We start from the raw sequence: 17,609 nt of genomic DNA, 5'->3' as shown, positions 1-17,609 counted from the left end.
CGGTGGCCTATTTCTTTCTCTCAACACACACACACACACACACGCACACACACTGTATATATATATATATATATATATATATATATATATATATATATATATATATATATATATATGAGAGAGAGTATAATAACTTATCAACTACGTTCTTGTTTACGGCTAATTCACATTGTTTTTCCCTCTACGGCGTCAAGTATTTCTGTTTTATTGCAGATTTATTATCAGTTCATCTGCGATTTGTGTCGCTGGGCAGCATTTTGACTATACAAAGTTTCCTGCTGAGTTCAAACTGTTGGAGAAGTCTGTGTTGACATTTTAATGCCAAGGCTTTGGTAGCTCCTGTTTTTTTTTTCTTAAAAAAAAGTTCTTTTGCCTACATACTGGATGATACAAATAGTATACGTCATGACGTAAATGATGTTTTTACTGTCACATTTAAGTTTCTGTTGATATTACAAGTAAGTACTGATGATTATCTCTTGAAAGTACTAGTCTCAGGCAGTGGCTTATACATTAGAAAAATATTGTCTTTGTATATTCCTGCTTCCCAGCCATAGCTCTAGTAGAAATGCATAAGTTGTTGTGGGACACTTTTTAAATCATTCGAAAGCTTCATGTCAGAAAATGCACTCAAACTTACATTTTTTTTTAACCGTGTACTTGAGATAAAACTCTTTAATCCACTGAAACATCAGCTCATCAACCTAACCCTTCTGCTCACGCGCAATCCATTGTAATGTTTTATTAAGTAATGTTAAGTAAATATTTTGCTAAGTAATTTTTTTACTAAGTAAATCTTATTACTTCGAAAATATTTTACTCAGTAAAATATTACTAAGCAATTATTTTTGCAAAGTAAAATATTATTTAGTAACAAATTCACTAAATACAATATTTTACCTATTAAGTTTGCTACACAAGTTTTAAGTGAACACAGAAATAAGTAATTATGAGTAAATAAAGAAAAACAAATCTAAATGACTTTAAATAAAATAGATCAAATTGAAGTCTTTCCAGTAATGCATGCAATCTTCATCTTGCAACAGTCATTCTACATTATTCAAACTGAAATCGTACACTATTCGTGCAAGCTTTCGAGAACCTTGCACAAACTGTTATTGTCAAAGTTAGTATTTGGAACCTTGTGGCAAGCTTGTGTAAACCACATCAAAGAAATAGTGCACGTTTGAAGAAAATTGTTGCAACAGTGTAATGTGCCAGTTTATGCAAGCCTAAATTATGTAACGAACAAACGTGTATATCCAAAAAAACTAAAAAAAACAAATTTGTTCAAGCTATCAAATTCTGTGCTAGCTTATGAAGGTTCATTGTTGTAAAATTATTGCATGCAAAATGACATTATAGACCATTCAAGAATAATCTTTATGATAGCAAAACATTGCAGTTAAATTAGAAAACTGTTTATATGTAAAACAAATCTTAAGATAAAGGAAAAAATTAAACTATTTTTTAAGTAGATTTATTTATTAAAATACGCATATTTCGAAACAGCCTTTTCTCACATAAAGTTTTTAAAACTTATACAATTACCTTGCTTATTCTTTGTATTGCAATGTGAAAATCACGTCATCAACTTCACATCAGATACTGCATTTACCAGACACTGTATAACAACTTGGACCATTATAGGTATATCCGTGTTTTGCATTTCAAGCAGAAATGATAAACTGATAAAACCTTTTTTCATGGAATCTAAAATCCGTTTGGTAGATTGCAAATGCGGTATTAGCTACATTTGAATTACCAGTTCTTATGGATCATATTAAAAAAGAAAGTAGTCTAGGGTACTTTAGTATAAGATAACAAGTAATTAATATCACTTCACAATTACAGCTCCCACTAAATACCACTTCACAATTACAGCTCCCACTAAATAGCACTCCACAATTACAGCTCCCACTAAATACCACTTCACAATTACAGCTCCCACTAAATATCACTCCACAATTACAGCTCCCACTAAATGCCACTTCACAATTACAGCTCCCACTAAATACCACTCCACAATTACAGCTCCCACTAAATGCCACTTCACAATTACAGCTCCCACTAAATACCACTTCACAATTACAGCTCCCACTAAATATCACTCCACAATTACAGCTCCCACTAAATGCCACTTCACAATTACAGCTCCCACTAAATACCACTCCACAATTACCGCTCCCACTAAATACCACTTCACAATTACAGTTCCCACTAAATACCACTCCACAATTACAGCTCCCACTAAATACCACTCCACAATTACAGCTCCCACTAAATACCACTTCACAATTACAGCTCCCACACCAACTTAGTGTCCATAAGATTCTCAAGTAAGATGTTACACCTGTTAGTCTCACGTGCTTTTTAACATGCAAATTAAGTACAACTCACAAGACCAATAGAATCTAACAAAATCTGAAAATCACATAAGCAGGACCATAGCCAATGTATCACTAAGGGAAGATTTCAGAAATGTTGGCTGCTACACAGCAAGGCTAACTTTGCAGTCTAAGATATCTCTCACTGCCATTTTCTTGAATATGCTCGGAAAAATCTTCAAATTTTCTCTTTGGCTTTATAAACTTTTTACTTCGCTTCCATGTAGAATTCCATTTGGGCAGGACGGTGTCAGACGGTTAAGCTCCACTACCATTTCTTAAAATCGCGCAATATTAGGAGAAACACAGAGATGTTAGCCACTGAACAACCTCTTCTGAACAACTCCTCTCATCTTGCATACTCCCCTGTTTCATGTAGATTCAGGTACTATCAACTGAAATAGATTACAGTAACATATACAATTTGACCTGGACACAATATTTGACTATTTACCTGCTTGGCAAAAGCATTTCAGTTCTTGTTCAACAAGTCATAGATAAATTTTATAACTGTTATTCATGACCATCTTTTAAATTGATCATAAATTTTAGATGTACCCTCTATTTTGAATGGACTGTGACATCTGTCAACGATTGGTACTGTATATCTTTCAACTGAAGAAAAAGCAATGAAATTATTTGATACCTTAAGACCTTTTAAAAAGACTCACTGCCATCTTCTTTGAAAATGAAAATGAAAATATTAAATGCAATGACCTCTGAACTTGTCTCAGTTAAAGTTAAATGCTCCAAGGCAATTGCTGAATTGCATATGCGTGAAGAAAAACGTCCCTGAGAAAAATGGATACGAGGTTAACAAGCATGAATTTAATACGTCAAAGGAGATGACTTTATATTTTTTCTCCACATAATCACTGAGGCAACTTTGCAGCTCATTATAATTTACAGCTGCGCTTGCCAAACTGCAGTTCTCGATTTAATGTTGTCAGTTGTCAACAATAGGTTATTTGCTAATTAGTCAAACTAATGTCAATAACTGACAACATTGCATAGAGATCTGCTGTTCGGCAGGCGTAGCATTAAATAATAATGACTTGTAAAGTTATCGTCTCAATAATTACATGGAGCAAGATTACAAAGTCATATCATGTGACATAGGCCTATTACGTGAAAAAAGTAAAGCGGACGCCAAACTGTAGTCCCGTAAACCCGCAAAATGAAACACTTTTGATTTTACTCATCAACACGATAACTTCGTAATTTTAAATTATCTCTGAGGTTGGATCATCACTTGCTGCACACGAATTGGTACTAATTGCAATGAAAATTCCCGAATTACCACAGGGGCTCGTTACAAAGAAAGTTTGGAGCATCCGTCAATGAATCAAGGGATGGGAGGTCTAACCTGTAACAATATAACACAAAGGAAGACACGAGTCCGCACCTGTCGGTAGTTCCAACACTGCAAGTTTATCCTAATTGCGTCTGCTAATTTCCATCTTTAGCCAGTCGTAATGAAGAATAATTCAATTTTCAAAACTTCGTTCAGTTTTTAATCGTACTCTCTTTTTTTTATTTTCACTAGTAGATTTTTTAAAACATTATTGACATGTTTTTCTCACCATTAGACTTCATGTTTAATGATATTTTCTTATTTTTTGCCCCATTAAACTTTGCTTTTAATAGTATTGCTTGCTTATTTTCAGTATTAGATAGTATTTGTAGCAATATTGTCTTGTTCAGTAGACTCTGTTGCATAATAGACAGAGGATCCTAAATCAGACTTAAGACATCAACGCTTTTCTATTGTGTAAGAACTTAAATAAGAGGGCAAACAGCACACCTATATATAATAGTCATTTTTCAGTATTTTGCTCTTGCACAATCTGTATAGTTTTAGGAGAGGTTTTCCAGAGGGACAGTGGCATTTCAAGATTTGTTATTTACTGATGACTGATTTGATATCATGTCTGCACGTTATCAAGTTAGCATTCAATGCAGATATATGTACCTGCAGTTTGAATGGTGAAAAATCCGGTGATACCATTTGATATGCAGTCGTCTTTAAATTCATAATATAAATTATGTTGCTGACCGGAAGAAATCTGCTAATAATAGCAGCTGCATCAGTTGAGAAAGGTAGGGAAGATTTCCGTTGGTCAGAACATAACCATGTGATAAGACCTAATTGCGTTTATTTGTATTAAGCTGTATGGAGAACTACGTCTTGCTTATATAAATAGTCACGTGCAAAGTAACTAATGTAAACACTGAGACGGAAGGCATACACACTGTATGCCTTTGAATAGAAATAAAAAACGGTGGGTTTATATTTTATTTAAAAATTTAATAAATTGATTTGACATATTAAAAAAAATAATCTTTATAATTTTTCTGAAGATAATTCTTTCTTTGATTAGGTTTGAAAATATAACACTGCCAAACTCAAAATCTGCCAATAAGAACATTGGGGCTATGTCACAATACTTTCACTAGGGCTCGTTACAAATGAATTTAAAACTATAGGTAAACGAATATAGGAATTGGGAAGAAGGGGTTTCAATGACTAACATTATAACAATTGGATTCACAGTCCTGCATTAAATAGTTACGATGTGGGTGTTGAAGTGGGGATAGAAATCCCACTCCTCCCCCATCGTAACTTGCATGATCGAAATCTTTTACTATTTGGCTATTGGATCCCCATCACTATAACCATTTACCGATAGTCTTAATTTCATTTGTGAATAGCCCCTGTAGGTAGCCTAAACTGTTAATGAACACGAAAATAGATTTACAGAAACCAACATTATTTACTCACGTGTCCAGGCAATAACGATTCAACCAAGTCACAATGAACTCAAGAGAGCACCAACATCCAAGAGTCAATCGTATGTCAAACAAAGCAACAACACACCCTTTGCTTTGAACATTGAACGTCTACTCAGATTACATATGCTAATTTCGATAAAAGATTAAGACCATGCTGTGGAATGTTCAAAGCCTTTGATCGTCTAACATTGGTAGAATTATTGTTATATGTAGACATAACTATTACATTGCAGACGGAGAATCCCCTGATCTATAAATAGCTATGTAGCAAACGCCCTCTTCAAGAATTCATACGCTAAAAATAAAGCTCTAAAACGGATAGGATAATATTTGTGTAAAAACAAAACAACAAAATAACAATAAAATTTTACAAAAAAACAACATTAGGAATTTCAATTATAAGAGTGCAATGTTGTTTTTTCCACTCGTCGTATAAGTTGCCAACTGAGACAACTTACATATTGGCTGTGTGCATCGGCAACTGACAGTTTATACCACGATAAACTCAGACCAAAAAACCCCAATAAACTCTTAATGAATGATGTCTCGTATAAATTACACTAACTGACAATGATTTGGACATTTTAGCTGCTGTATTATGCACAAGTCTTTAATATGTTTTTACTGCTTATTTGTTTTCCACCCATTTTTCCAATTCTTTACACCTTCCTTACTTGTTATTTCTTTGCATATTCCTTTTGAAATACACATTTTTCAATTATGTGTGTACTTTTGAGTTTCTGTATAATGTAGGTATTTCTAATTTTGTCTTTGATAAATCCAAAATTCTTTTTCCAGCTGATTTTGCCTCTGTCGCACGTTGTTGGACACTTCGCATACATGATTCCGACCTCTGACACGACTTTTTCCATTTATCAGCGGAGACAAGTCTTCACTATTTAACTACTTTAAAAATAGTCGTGGAAGTGTTTTGAAATGAAGAATTAGAAAATCCTTATGTGAAGATCACGATATAGAAGATGCACAAGTTCGAAACAGAAATGATACGATGAGTCTTGCTAGTTGATTTCCAGAGCAAAGTCCAGAACGTTTTCGCACTGAATTTCAAGCTGTAGACGAATGTGTATACTCGGGCAGCTACTTGGAAATTCTGAATATACATTAAGTGATATATGCTGCAGTTACATACAAAGATAAAAGGTATGACAGATACTTCATATAACAATGCAGATCCAGTTATTCAAAGATCGCTGAAGATTGGTCTTTTTTGTTTTTACTGTTGTCAACTAGATCAATAAAGAAACAACCGGTGGAATCCTATTGTATTAACGAATTAAGAATGAATGAATTAAGAAGCTCGACTTTGTAAACAGCTAAACAGTTGTATCTTATGCCGAAATTCGTAATTTAAGGTTTGGCGTTATTGACATTGCCATTTGCGTTATTGATCAAATGTACAAACAAAACATCAAAGAGATTAAACATTTGCAACATATTCAGAACATAAACTTTAGCAGCTTCTGCAACCTTTAATATCAGTATAAATAATAGTTTCTTTGGTGGTGAATATTGTTACTTTTGTGGTTCTAAAGCGCCAGGTGCGATTTGAACGTACGAGTCAAGCTGATAGACGTGATCATAGTCATTATAATCCTTCTTGTCAAAATGTTTTACTAGCTTTGTCTTCGATGTCATCCTCTACAATTTCTAGTTGTTTCTTGTTATTTTGTTTGATATATTTCCATAGTCTTTTCTTCAAAGTTCTGTTAAACCTATCTATTGTAGATGAATTGTTTAGGTAAATCAAAAGACATTTGATTTGTTTCTGTTTCTGCGCAAACCACATAACTTTCTTGTTGTTAAACTGTTTTTCTTCATCAGACTTTTTCTTATCAGGCTTTGCCCTTCTAATATTTCGGTAAAAGCATCATGTACATCAGTTTTCATTTTGCTTTTATTGCACAGACCAGGGAATTTCGAGAAGAAGATCTATATTACTCTTAAACTACAATTGTTTATATTTTTGTAGCTTCAAAATGTTCGTATATCCAATATGCCTGCCTGTCGTTGATCATTCAACTATGAAACTGCATTCTACTTTGTTTGTATAATGTTTATGTAAATTGTTCAGTTAACCATTCTTTGAACACATTACACGTTGATTTCCCTTTCTTGTCAAGAGTCACTTGCCTCCATGGTTCTTATAACAGGACAGCACAATACACTTTTGAACGATTGATTTGTTAGTAAATAATGGACAACACTACTTCAACAGTTGCGCACATTCTTTTCTTATTCAGATCACGAAAGAAATGCAATCTTATCTTGATGGTAAAAGCAGAAGGAACCCATTCCCACCCCACCCCCGATAAACTAGGTAAAATATTGCTTTCGAATCATATGAGAGAGAGAGAGAGAGAGAGAGAGAGAGAGAGAGAACACCTCACAGAAAGTTTAAGGTTCAAATGGTTAGGAAAGAAAACCTGCATACAAATTGTGTACGATGTACTAAATTTCAATTAATTTTCTTTGAAGTCTATGATTTACCTGGCGGTATCAGTAGCAATAAATCTATATTCGATATATTCTATTTTCCTTCTTGACCTCAAAAGTTCTTTTTGACAGCTAATACTACTTTCATGAGCGGTTTTAACAATTTAACTACCATCAACACGTCTGCTTAGTTCATTACAATTATTTGCATTAGAGAAATAAATATTACGTAATAGTCAGTACTAGGCTGGGAATTACCTTGATTTTTTAAGAGAAATAATTTTGATGATACACTAAGTGGTATACCAGATTTGTTTACAGACGTCGAAAACATTATGACCCAGAAATTAGGGATCGTTTTTTTTTACGCTAGCAGACGAACCAGATTTAAATCTCGCAATATGCATACATGTTTTTTTCATTTGTATGTGCTGTTTCCCCTTGGATTATGAAAAGTATCTATGTTACTACGAATATTTTCTGAGCATATTCATGAAAGACACAGCAGAACATAAATGGTGAAACGCCGAAATTATTGCCTGGGATACAAGAAGAAATCCGTAGCACATTCTGCTAGCCAATGCATTTCAGCATAAAATATAAGTTTTGCTACCCCGGCTGAATTACGAATATATTTCATCTCGTTGGTTCAAGAAAAACCCTCAAGTATTTTCACTCAATTGATGAAATATATCAGCTATTCAATTTGAAAAATCAAATATCCTCTATTTATTTCCGTATTCTGACTTTATCCGGTCGCAGAGACATTAGACTTATTCAATATATACATATCGATTTTCAAACCTTCGATTAAAAGCCTCAAAACAGGCACGCAAAATTAACAATAAACATTAAGTTCATATATATATATATATATATATATAGAGAGAGAGAGAGAGAGAGAGAGAGAGAGAGGCAGACAGACAGAAGCATACACAGACACAAACGGACAGAAATACAGACAGAGGGAGCACGAGAGAAACAGTCAGATAGACAACGAGAGAGATAGAGCCAGACAGAGATAGAGAAAGAGACAGACACAGGCAGACAAAGTGAGCAAGATCAAGACGAAGTCATATAGACTACGAGAGAGAGAGAGAGAGAGAAGCATACAGAGACAGAGACGGACACAGACAGACATACAAAATGAGCTAGATCGAAAACGGAGTCAAATAGACAACGACTGAGAGAGAGAGAGACATACAGAGACAGATACAGAGCAAGAAATCATCATTAGTTAGAGTTAACTTTGATATTTGCTGGTTAAATTCTAGTACGCCTTAATGTGACTCCTAGTACTAACCTCGTGAGAAAATAAAGGTAGGAATGGTCTGTATAACTTGTGGATTTTATACTTGCGATAAGACTTTGAAACGTGGACACGACATTCGGGCCTGTCAATAATGGCCTGATAATCTAATCAGTTGAAGTTTCCGAGTATATGTACAGGCATAAAAACTTAATTCGAATATAGTTTATGTTACATCTAGGGGCTTAAACTAAGTAACAAGACAAGGTAAAACCCAACAAACAATAAAATTTCCAAAATATACATTTATTTCCCTAAAATTTAAAATCAAATAAAGTGAAAAACTGAAAACAATTTACAGTGTATGGAGTCCTTGAATATTTTCCTAAATAATAATATTGATTTCACATTATACTGGAAACTATTCAAAGGTATTACGCATGAAGGCTCTAATGTGCATATATGCTAAGATAATAACACCACTGAATAATCACAGTTCTAAATCCAAATGTTTTTTATTTCAAGGTAATCCCTTGAAAGTTGAATATCACTAATGTCCTTGAAATTTTACATAAGCCATAAGTCCTTGAATACCTGCACATCATCATCAAGGTACTGTCTGTTCTGTTTAAGAATAAATATTTCCAACTCTACAAGTCCAGCGAACATATTACAAATTAATTACAATTTCCTCTTACAACTCTACAAATCTGGCATATGAATTTAAGAATTACAATGTTGCTGTATAGTTAGCATATATAGTCTCTATGTGTGTACCACATCAACAAAATCATGAAATCATAACAAAATCTCGAACATTTTAATTATTACATTGTGAAATAATTTAGCAGTCATGGTCTGACCTTCTCAAATTATTGAGCCAATCAACGACAAGGGCGTACATGGTATCTCTACAGGACAAATGTAATCCTAATATCACTCCATGTTGATACGATCTACATTCAAATAAGATGTGCGTACTCTGACCGAAATAGTTGTTGACTTAACATTGGCAACCGGTCAATATTTATCAATGAAAATCTACACTGTTGCATATGTACTTTTTACTCTTAAGACAAGCAACCCAATAAATTTAAAGAATTGAAGGATTGAATGGAAAGAGTTCATAGTATAATAATAGGAAACCTACGTGAGTTAAAACTAATCGTCGTTAATTTTTTTGCAATGTTTAAGTAACAAATAATTGTTATTTGGAACATGTGCGGTGCTGAGGGTAGGGTGGGATGATAACCCACTTACATATCTGAAAACACAGTAAATCTAATCATTTATATAAATGTTTTCGTTAAAAGTATTAGTCCCATATATAACTTTACAAAAATTACTACAAAGTGCATGTCCCATATACACTTTATAGGGATTACTACAAAGTGCTTTTCTAATGTACACCGTATTGGGGTATTGCTATAAAGTACTTGTCCCATATAGATATTGATACAAAGTACATGTCCCATATACGCTTTATATGTATTATTAAAAGTACATGTCCCATATACACTTTATAGGTATTGCTAAAAATATATGTTTGTTCCATATAAACATTATAGGTATTGCTACAAAGTACTTGTCCCATATACACTTAATAGGTATTGCTACAAAATATTTGTTCCATACAAATGTTATAGGTTTTGCTACAAAGCACTTGTCCTATATTCACTTATAGGTATTGCTACAAAATATTTGTTCCATATTCACTGTATAGGTATTGCTACAAAGTACTTGTCCCATATACACTTTATTAGGTATTGCTACACTCGTTCTAGCCGAACGATCTAAGGCTCTCGCTTTTACCTATCACTAACATCTCACCTATTCTCCATGTGGGATATAATCTGGAACTCATCCAGCGTGTGTAGGTGAGAGGGCTTCTAGTAGCTTCCAGTGGGTTGATGGTTCTTTTTGGGTTCATCATCCAACATAAATAATGGCCGCTATGTACAGCATATCATGCGCTAAATTTTGTGTCAAACCCACACAAGTAACAAGTTTACTAATTATGCCCCTTATATATTTCCTTCATTTTCTACATTCAAATGAAGTCAAGTGCATTTTTACGAGTTCAGATACAATACGACTACGTTACTTATTTAATGTCATCCTGTAAATTTTTTAAAAGGAAGTCATTAAAAGTTTGTTTCCATTTTTGAAAATTGACTCCATTATTTATTTTGAAAAAAAATACCCAGTAAAACATTTTAATGCCAAATGCTTTTTTTTGTGTCAAATGTGGTCAGATTTCATTATGTGCTTTTTGAGAAGAAGTTGTTAAAATGTTTTTGTTGTTAGTATTGGTGGCCATATTTAATGGCGGATGGACAAGTTTGAACTGCTATTATGCAAAAATGAGCCTAGACTTTGATTCAAATTGGTCCAATGGTTTTCTTTGTTTTTCAGAGGAAGTGTAAAAAAATACCAATATTGACACGCGCACGATGGACGAAGAACATATAACAGATGCACGGCCATAATATAAGCTCGGCTGTACATAATATCAGACGACCTAATGAATAACAACAAAAAGTTCATATAGAACAATATTCGTTGTTGTTAAAATAAAAGATAAGATCCAAATAGCGTTAATAAAGTTAGAAATTCCGCATTATTTATCAGGTACCTGACATAAAAAGTCGTTAGTACTTGTACGTGGCTATTAGGGGACAATGGGCTATTAACATTTGACCATAGGATTCATGGAGCAATGCATGGGAGACAACAATCCTATTTTAAATTAATTCATTGATTTAACATGGGAATGGAATTATATGGGCGATCGTGATTTTGGGGACAAAAACAAAAATGTTTGAAATGTCAAGGAAAAATGTAATGTTAAAATGGTTGATGAAAAAGGTATAAACGCTATAATTTTCTGGCTAAAAATACAATATATTTTTCGAAAGTAAGCACTTAAAGTCTAAAACATCTATATAAACAAACGTTTTCTTCCTCTGAAAAATAAACCTACCTCAAATAGGAAAATGGGAAAATCTGCAAAAATTAATTCAAAATTGACAGGGACAGCCACTACACTCCAACAAAGTGTAATACAGATTTTCCGGTCAAATAAAGATGACCAGTCACTAACATAGGTCTTTAAAGTGCCATGGGAACTTCTGAATCAAGACGACATCAAAAAGGCATTTCAACATTCGAGAAATATCTGAAAAGGAAATTAAAAAGATGGATGATCTCTCTCTTAATAATGTCCAAGTGGAATTATCAAATGCGGGGAAAAAAGTGGCTGTTATTTCAAACCAATACAAATTAATATACTGACAGCAAAATAAAGCTTAGTCCTGATATATGTGCATGAATTGCAACAGGGAGATTTCAACATGACAACTGTTATCAACTTAAATAATCCTGCAATTTATGAACCTGAAAAAGGTGGTAAATGTAATACATCATGTAAAGACATGTCGTGCGTGAGAACATTAAATACCGACTTACAATTACATATGTACACTTATCCAAACATAAATTTACTTATCAATCACCCCTACATTTTACTCAACACAAAGATGGTAATTATACAAGTCCAAAACAAAACAAAGACCAGCCGTGTGAACCGATTCCAATGTAGACTAAAATATAGATAAATATAGCAGAATTTGATGAAAAGGATTTTTTAACTTGCATATAATTATGAGGATGAGAAAAGTCTTTGTGCATTATCATGAGAAGAAGAGCTTCAAATAACGAAAAATAAATATGTCTGAATCATTTTTACTTTACTGTTGGCTAGGTGACATGTATTTGCAGGAATTCTATCCTGAGGATAATAGTTAATGGCAAACAAAAACTGTTGGGCATGTAATATGGAGTAAAGTACATGGAGTTTTCAATGGTAGTGATGAGGGGATACGTACTCTCCACACAGAAAATTACGATACTGATAATTAGCGCGTTCGTGACCATGCTAACACTATTGCAACAGTTCATCCACAAAAAGAGATGTAGGAAAGCAAAAGGAGAACGTCAAAAAGTGTGTTCACAAAAATGGGCGGAGAAACAATGTCTTCAAAACAAATTTACTCATTTCAAGATTTGACTTGCAAGCTGTCCAGATAACTCCTTATTGATCAGCATGCAACTTTACGAATGTTAATAATTGACATGCACAACCCTTTGTTCATTAATTCCTTTTTTCAATATAAACTCTCTTGCTAGCAGAGAATTTAACAACTTCGAAGGTATCATAACTGCTGGGGTGGTGGTGGTCATAACATAAATTGTATAACATGCATAAGGCTACAGCGTTAACTATTCTTGATTTAAACGCGGTAGCATAGTCAATCAAGCATTTCCAAGTGCCTTTATGTTGAATGAATTTGCATCGACAGTGACACGCACGCGAGAAACCGGTTAACCCTGGATTTTTTTGCAGGACATGTCATTCCTTGGGTTGCTTACGTGTTGATACCTTGTAATTGTTTCTCATATGGACTTGCATCACCGGTTGAAGTTGTTAATTAATTAACCCGACGCAGACAAAGTCGTCTAATATTATTTTAAGTATGTCAATAGTATTTGTTTTCAAAATATGTATATTGGATTCTGATCGAGGTAGTGATGTTGTCAGTAAAAAAAAGGGTAATTGGCTATAAGTGATTGTGCATACTGCACATGTTCAAGTTCGGCCTATCGAGCAATTGTAGAACGCAATTACAGTATTAACCCTATTGGACCCTCAATGTTACCAATGTGAAAAATTAAACAAAGCGGAAACTATTAAATTAAATCAACAAGAGAACCGCACTGCTTGTAAACTACAAACTTGCATGTCTTATTGCAAATGCAGTTTGTGGAATCTCCGCGGCAACAACTATTTGGGCTATATCGATAGTAACCCCTGTTACGGGTGGTGCTGGTAAAATAATTTCTATACGGTTACATCCACAAATACGTGTTTATTCAAAACTGCTTGCAACGACACAAAGTAGACTTAATACGATTGGTAAACTGTATTTGATGGCTATCGAGGATACAGTAATTAAGGATGGGATAGTTCGAGACTATGTTGGCGTAAATGGAAAATCACCGAAAACTCTGAGCACTGATAAGGAACCATATGGTATCAGATTAACAGACAATAAAAGTCGAGTAAAACAATCTCAAAAGCGGTTTTGCCCGTTACTGATCTAGGTCATATACTCTCTCTTGCATGACTCTGACCACTTGTTTGGCCACTTTGCTTTCATGGTTTATTAATCCACTGGTTGCACATATTATGTGGCTTTTTTTGTTAAAAGGAGCAAAAGTAACTGGAGACAGACTTTGACCTAGAAAAGTAAGAAAAGTTACAAAACTGCCTTAATTATACTTCTGTTTGCTTAATGCTCTAGAACTGTAACTTCTTCCATTCCGATTTAACATGCTCCTTATTTACCTGCCAAATTAAAAAAAAATATCCTAAATTAAAAAGTGCTTTCTACAGATATCTCATATTACCAGCTTTTAAAATAAGAACGAAAAAGATAATTGTTCACACCTGAAACTGAAATTATTTCGAAGTAGAAACATTTTATTTTACCCTCGATTCATAGAGGTAAATAATTTATTTGCAAAAATAATGCAAAAAAAAAACAAAGATAGAAACTTTACAGATTTTTTAAAATATAATTCTATCAAATTCCACGTCTAATATTTCAAAATGTGACAAATGTTTAAAACACCCGTTACCGTTCAACCCTCCATATTATAGTTCTTATGTTATTTTCTGTATAAAAGTGAGATCGATGTCAAATTAGAAGATTGCCGTCAACCAATACGTTTTAAACATGAGCTCTCTTACGAACTGGACAATTCTGATTGACTCGAAAATAGGAATATGCAAGACAGCTGTAATATTAACTGGAAACTCTAGATGACTTACATCATGACAAACGAGTAGATCAAGACCAAAGCGCTTCAAGTAAGGCTTGGCGGCCTTTAAAGGGTACCGTACGATCACTTTCTTGGCAAAATAAATGTCGTCTGTAAGAATATCATGACATAATGGTTGCTGGTTAAGGGAAATTCCTGAACGGAAACAGTCTGCCATTGGCGTAAACAAGGAAACAAACAATCGATCAGTTCATGAGTTGTTTTATCAAAGAATAAAAAAAGAAACAAATCAGTTCAGTTAGATCAGTAACTCTTGTATGGTAGAGTTCTTGTATAAAGTGGAACTTTATTTAATTTTGAAAGAATGTTGTCAAAAACTTGATCGTTCACAAAATCTTAAATGATTTTTGTTGTCATCTATCATTTTATCGGAACGGCATAAAATATTCGGGTGGAATTCAAATGGAAGCAGAAAACTGTACAGTTGAGAGTACAATGAAAATTATATAATTTGTGTAGATTTTGACGATTCCTCTTCTCAGATGTATTTACCGCCAAAAGAATTCATTTTTAATTTTTTTTTAAACAAAATAAAATTGCTAACATTGTTTTAAATCAATTACAAATATCTAGGACTTACTTTTATTGCAAGTTATTTTAAAAACATTGCACACCCAGAAAGGCGATTTTTGGGAACCAGAAATATTTTAATAAACAAAGATTTACAAGCGCTGTTCTTACCATCAAACCTAATTCCAAAACGGAACCAAAGTGTTAATAGACGGACGGAAGATCGTTGTAAGAATGGACGAACAAGGATGGTGAAGCATGCGAAAACGTTTTAGATAAAAATGGACTTAGGCCAGAAAAGCTACATGAAATATCAAAGCATGGTATGGTTATTGAGTTTTAATGTCCATCGAAACTGCATTCTATATACTTTTCCTACTTCTATCGTGTTTTAATGTCCATCGAAGCTGCATTCTATATACTTTTCCTACTTCTATCGTGTTTTGATGTCCATCGAAAATGCATTCTATATACTTTTCCTACTTCTATCGTATTTTAATGTCCATAAAAACTGCTTGCTATAGACTTTTCCTCTATCTGTCGTGGTTTAATATCCATCGCAATCACAGTCTATACCCTTTTCCTCTGGCTTTCACGTTTTATTGACCATCGAAACTGCAGGCTATATAATTTTCCTCTACTTGTCGTGTTGTATTTCCATCAAAACTGCAGGTTATAGACGTTTTCTCTATTTGCCGTGTTTTATTACCCATCGAAACTGCAGGGTATAGATTTTTCCTCTGGCTGTCGTGTTTTATTGTTCATCGAAACTGCAGGCGTTTCCTCTGGCTGTCAAGTTGTATTGTCCATCGAAAATGCAGGCTAAAGACTTTTCCTCTGTCTGTCATGTTTTATTGTCCATCGAAACCGCAGGTTAAAAAAAGAATTTTCCTCTAGCTGTCGTGTTTTATTGTCCATCGAACCTGCAGGCTATAGAATTTTACTCTAGCAGTCATGTTTCTATTGTCCATCGAAACTGCAGGCTATAGACTTTTCTGCAGCTTGCCTATATTTTGTTTATTTTAAACTGTTTAATGCCTTAGTCTAATATGTGCTACTGAATTAAATATAATTGTCTCAACTTGCATAATGAGCTAATTGATATTATATTTGAATCATGCATAACATTACCTATTTACTTAGTATATACCAGTGTTTTATCCTTTTAGTTATTATTTGCGTTTTATACCCCATTTAATACTTCTTAATTCTCGACGCAACTAATTAAAATACTATTTTATTAACACGCATGTTAGGCTAACATATATGATTTTGCTTCAAAAGAAAATATTTTCACATTTACAAAACCTTCAAAGTTCAACAAAGAAAGTTACATTTCCTTGGCACTATATAGCCAGTGTTGTATTTATTTGCTTTAAAACATAAAAAAGAAAGAACAAATAAACAAAAGCATCGTTTTCAACAGGTCCAGTCATATTCTTTGATGTTTTTAATCTTGGTAAATTTTATTGATTATATAACTCACCATACTGCCTGCATTCGTCATCCCTCGTGTGCATGTTTGAAAGCTCTTTCTTAGAATCTATTTACTAATTTATTGATTTCATACCTTGCAAAGTATGAAATCAATGGCATGCTGACCTTGCAAAGTTTGAAGTCAATCGCATGCAAATATCTTTTCTCCTAAGTTTAAAATCGCTGGCAGTGAAGCCTGTGACGTAATAAAACTGATTTTCTTTGGACGGTCAAACAACAATAATCATAACAATGCAAATAAGATTTGAATATATTTTGGTTGTAAAAAAAGAAATTTGGATTGTACCGACCTCGCTGTATTCATATAGAAAATACAGCTAATACTGATAACAGAACTGTAATTAAAACACTGGTGCTGGTGGCGTAGCATGCTGAGCTTGTCTTATCGTCAAATGTTGCTCCAGCAGCTGTAAGAAAAGAAGGAAACATATAGATATACTTGGTGCAGCAGGGCCCTCATGTAAACACAACTTCTGTATCAAATATGTGTTTTCTGGGACGTTTGTGGGCCCGTTGCTGAGGAATCTAGAGTGTGCATACTTGAATTGAATTTGCATTTATCCTAGTATTCCTACGCCTTCTGCAAAATCAATGAATAAAATCCATCACAATAACAAGTACGATAATACTTGGTTCTCATAGGCTAGAGTCCGTTTGAATCTATGGGTAGACTTTCATGCAGACCCATGGATCATACGAGCTAATAACTAAATTCTCACATTTACTTTATCTTACATGGAATGACCTGATCTTTTCTATTGCCAACAAAAGACATACATGAGCTAGTTTATCAGCGATATATATATATATATATA

The 17,609-nt window shown here is 33.7% G+C and overlaps 1 protein-coding gene across 2 annotated transcripts in view; it reads right to left on the bottom strand.

The window, feature by feature from the left end:
* Positions 1 to 9,179: 9,179 nt before the first annotated feature.
* LOC149785070 (cysteine-rich venom protein latisemin-like) overlaps positions 9,180 to 17,609 on the bottom strand; it is a 33,959-nt gene continuing 25,529 nt past the window's right edge. The window contains exons 11-12 of one of the 2 annotated variants that reach the window (XM_089978798.1): positions 17,085 to 17,201; positions 9,180 to 12,061 (exon numbers count right to left, since the gene is read on the bottom strand). In XM_089978798.1, coding sequence (XP_089834924.1) covers positions 17,095 to 17,201 — 107 coding nt within the window. In that variant the 3' untranslated portion in view covers positions 9,180 to 12,061; positions 17,085 to 17,094. Of the gene's footprint in view, positions 12,062 to 14,972; positions 17,202 to 17,609 lie in introns of those variants that run through there. The other variant, XM_089978797.1, reaches the window with a different exon arrangement.

The sequence above is a fragment of the Sinohyriopsis cumingii genome, chromosome 13, assembly GCF_028554795.1.
Source record: "Sinohyriopsis cumingii isolate HCF-2022 chromosome 13, ASM2855479v2, whole genome shotgun sequence".
Classification (NCBI taxonomy): Eukaryota; Metazoa; Mollusca; class Bivalvia; order Unionida; family Unionidae; genus Sinohyriopsis; species Sinohyriopsis cumingii.
Note: the sequence above shows the minus strand (reverse complement) of the source record. Positions and strands in the feature narration are given on the sequence as shown.